Source organism: Neovison vison, chromosome 7 (assembly GCF_020171115.1).
Source record: "Neovison vison isolate M4711 chromosome 7, ASM_NN_V1, whole genome shotgun sequence".
Classification (NCBI taxonomy): domain Eukaryota; kingdom Metazoa; phylum Chordata; class Mammalia; order Carnivora; family Mustelidae; genus Neogale; species Neogale vison.
In genome coordinates, this window is record NC_058097.1 from 192,556,969 (window position 1) to 192,558,432 (window position 1,464).

The following is a 1,464-nucleotide window of genomic DNA, read 5'->3' on the forward strand; positions in this document are numbered from 1 at the left end:
CTGTGTGTTTACAACGTTCCCCACGGGCATACTGAACAGAAACTTCAACTAGAAAATAATCTATGTAATCTTAAAGAACTCATAATTTATTTTCTATCTCAGAAAACCACATGAGAGTCCACAATTCAATAGAATCTAGGTATGTATTGCTTACTAGATGAAAAAGCTTAATATATTCAAGGTTACATTAATCCAAAGGAATTTTTTCAGGTAATGCAATTATTCACAATATGAAATAATGGAGAATAGAAACAACGTGACAGAGTTTGTTCTACTGGGGCTCACAGAGAATCCAAAGATGCAGAAAATCATATTTGTCATCTTTTTGGTGATTTACATCATCTCTGAGGTAGGAAATACGCTCACCATGGTAACTATCTCTGCCAGCCCATTATTGGGGTCTCCCATGTACTATTTCCTGGCCTATCTCTCTTTCATTGATGCCTGCTATTCTTCTGTTAATACCCCTAAACTGATCATAGATTCACTCCGTGAAAAGAAGACCACCACATTCAATGCATGTATGATCCAAATCTTTGGGGAACATTTCTTTGGAGGTGCTGATATCATCCTACTTACTGTAATGGCCTATGACCGCTATGTGGCCATCTGCAAGCCATTGCACTACACAACCATCATGAATCGACGGGTGTGTGGCCTGTTAATGGGAGTGGTGTGGGTGGGAGGTTTTCTTCATGGAGCCATACAGATCCTCTTTATCATCCCTTTGCCCTTCTGTGGCCCTAATGTCATAGATCACTTTATGTGTGATCTGAACCCTTTGCTCAATCTTGCCTGCACTGATACCCACACCCTAGGGCTCTTTGTTGCTGCCAACAGTGGTTTTCTCTGTGTCTTCCTCTTCCTCCTCTTGATCATCTCCTATGTGGTCATTCTGCGTTCCCTAAGGAACCACAACTTGGAGGCAAGGCGCAAAGCCCTCTCCACCTGTGTCTCCCACATCACAGTAGTTGTCCTATTCTTTGTGCCTTGCATTTTTGTGTACATGAGACCTGTGACTACTTTATCTATTGATAAAGCAGTCTCAGTGTTCTACACTATGATAACACCAATGTTAAACCCGTTAATCTATACCTTAAGAAATGATCAGATGAAAAATGCCATTAGGAAATTGTGCAGTAGAAAAGTTATTTCAAGTGAGAAATAAATAGTCCTGGAGCTCAGCACTGATTCAATGAAAACAAAGGTCAAAAGGACATTTTGGAAGTTCTCAGAAAGGAATACCTACCAAATAAAGAGTAAATAAACTACTGTGAATGCTAACTTCTGAACTGAGTGGAGCAAAAATGTGTGCAAGAAAAAAAAAAAAACTAACCATAGTTTTTCATATATATACACACACACACACATATGTGTATATATATATAGATACAGCATGTACTATAGACATATATATATTCATATTCACTATGAATATTTACTATCTATAAAATCTAACATATT

General features: G+C 38.1%; 1 protein-coding gene across 1 annotated transcript; it reads left to right on the forward strand.

Annotated features, from left to right (window-relative positions):
• The first annotated feature begins 238 nt into the window (after positions 1-238).
• Positions 239-1,168, forward strand: LOC122912920 (olfactory receptor 4C46-like). Its single transcript, XM_044259322.1, has one exon. The coding sequence runs from the start codon at positions 239-241 to the stop codon at positions 1,166-1,168; it is 930 nt and encodes a 309-aa protein (XP_044115257.1).
• The last annotated feature ends 296 nt before the right edge of the window (positions 1,169-1,464 follow it).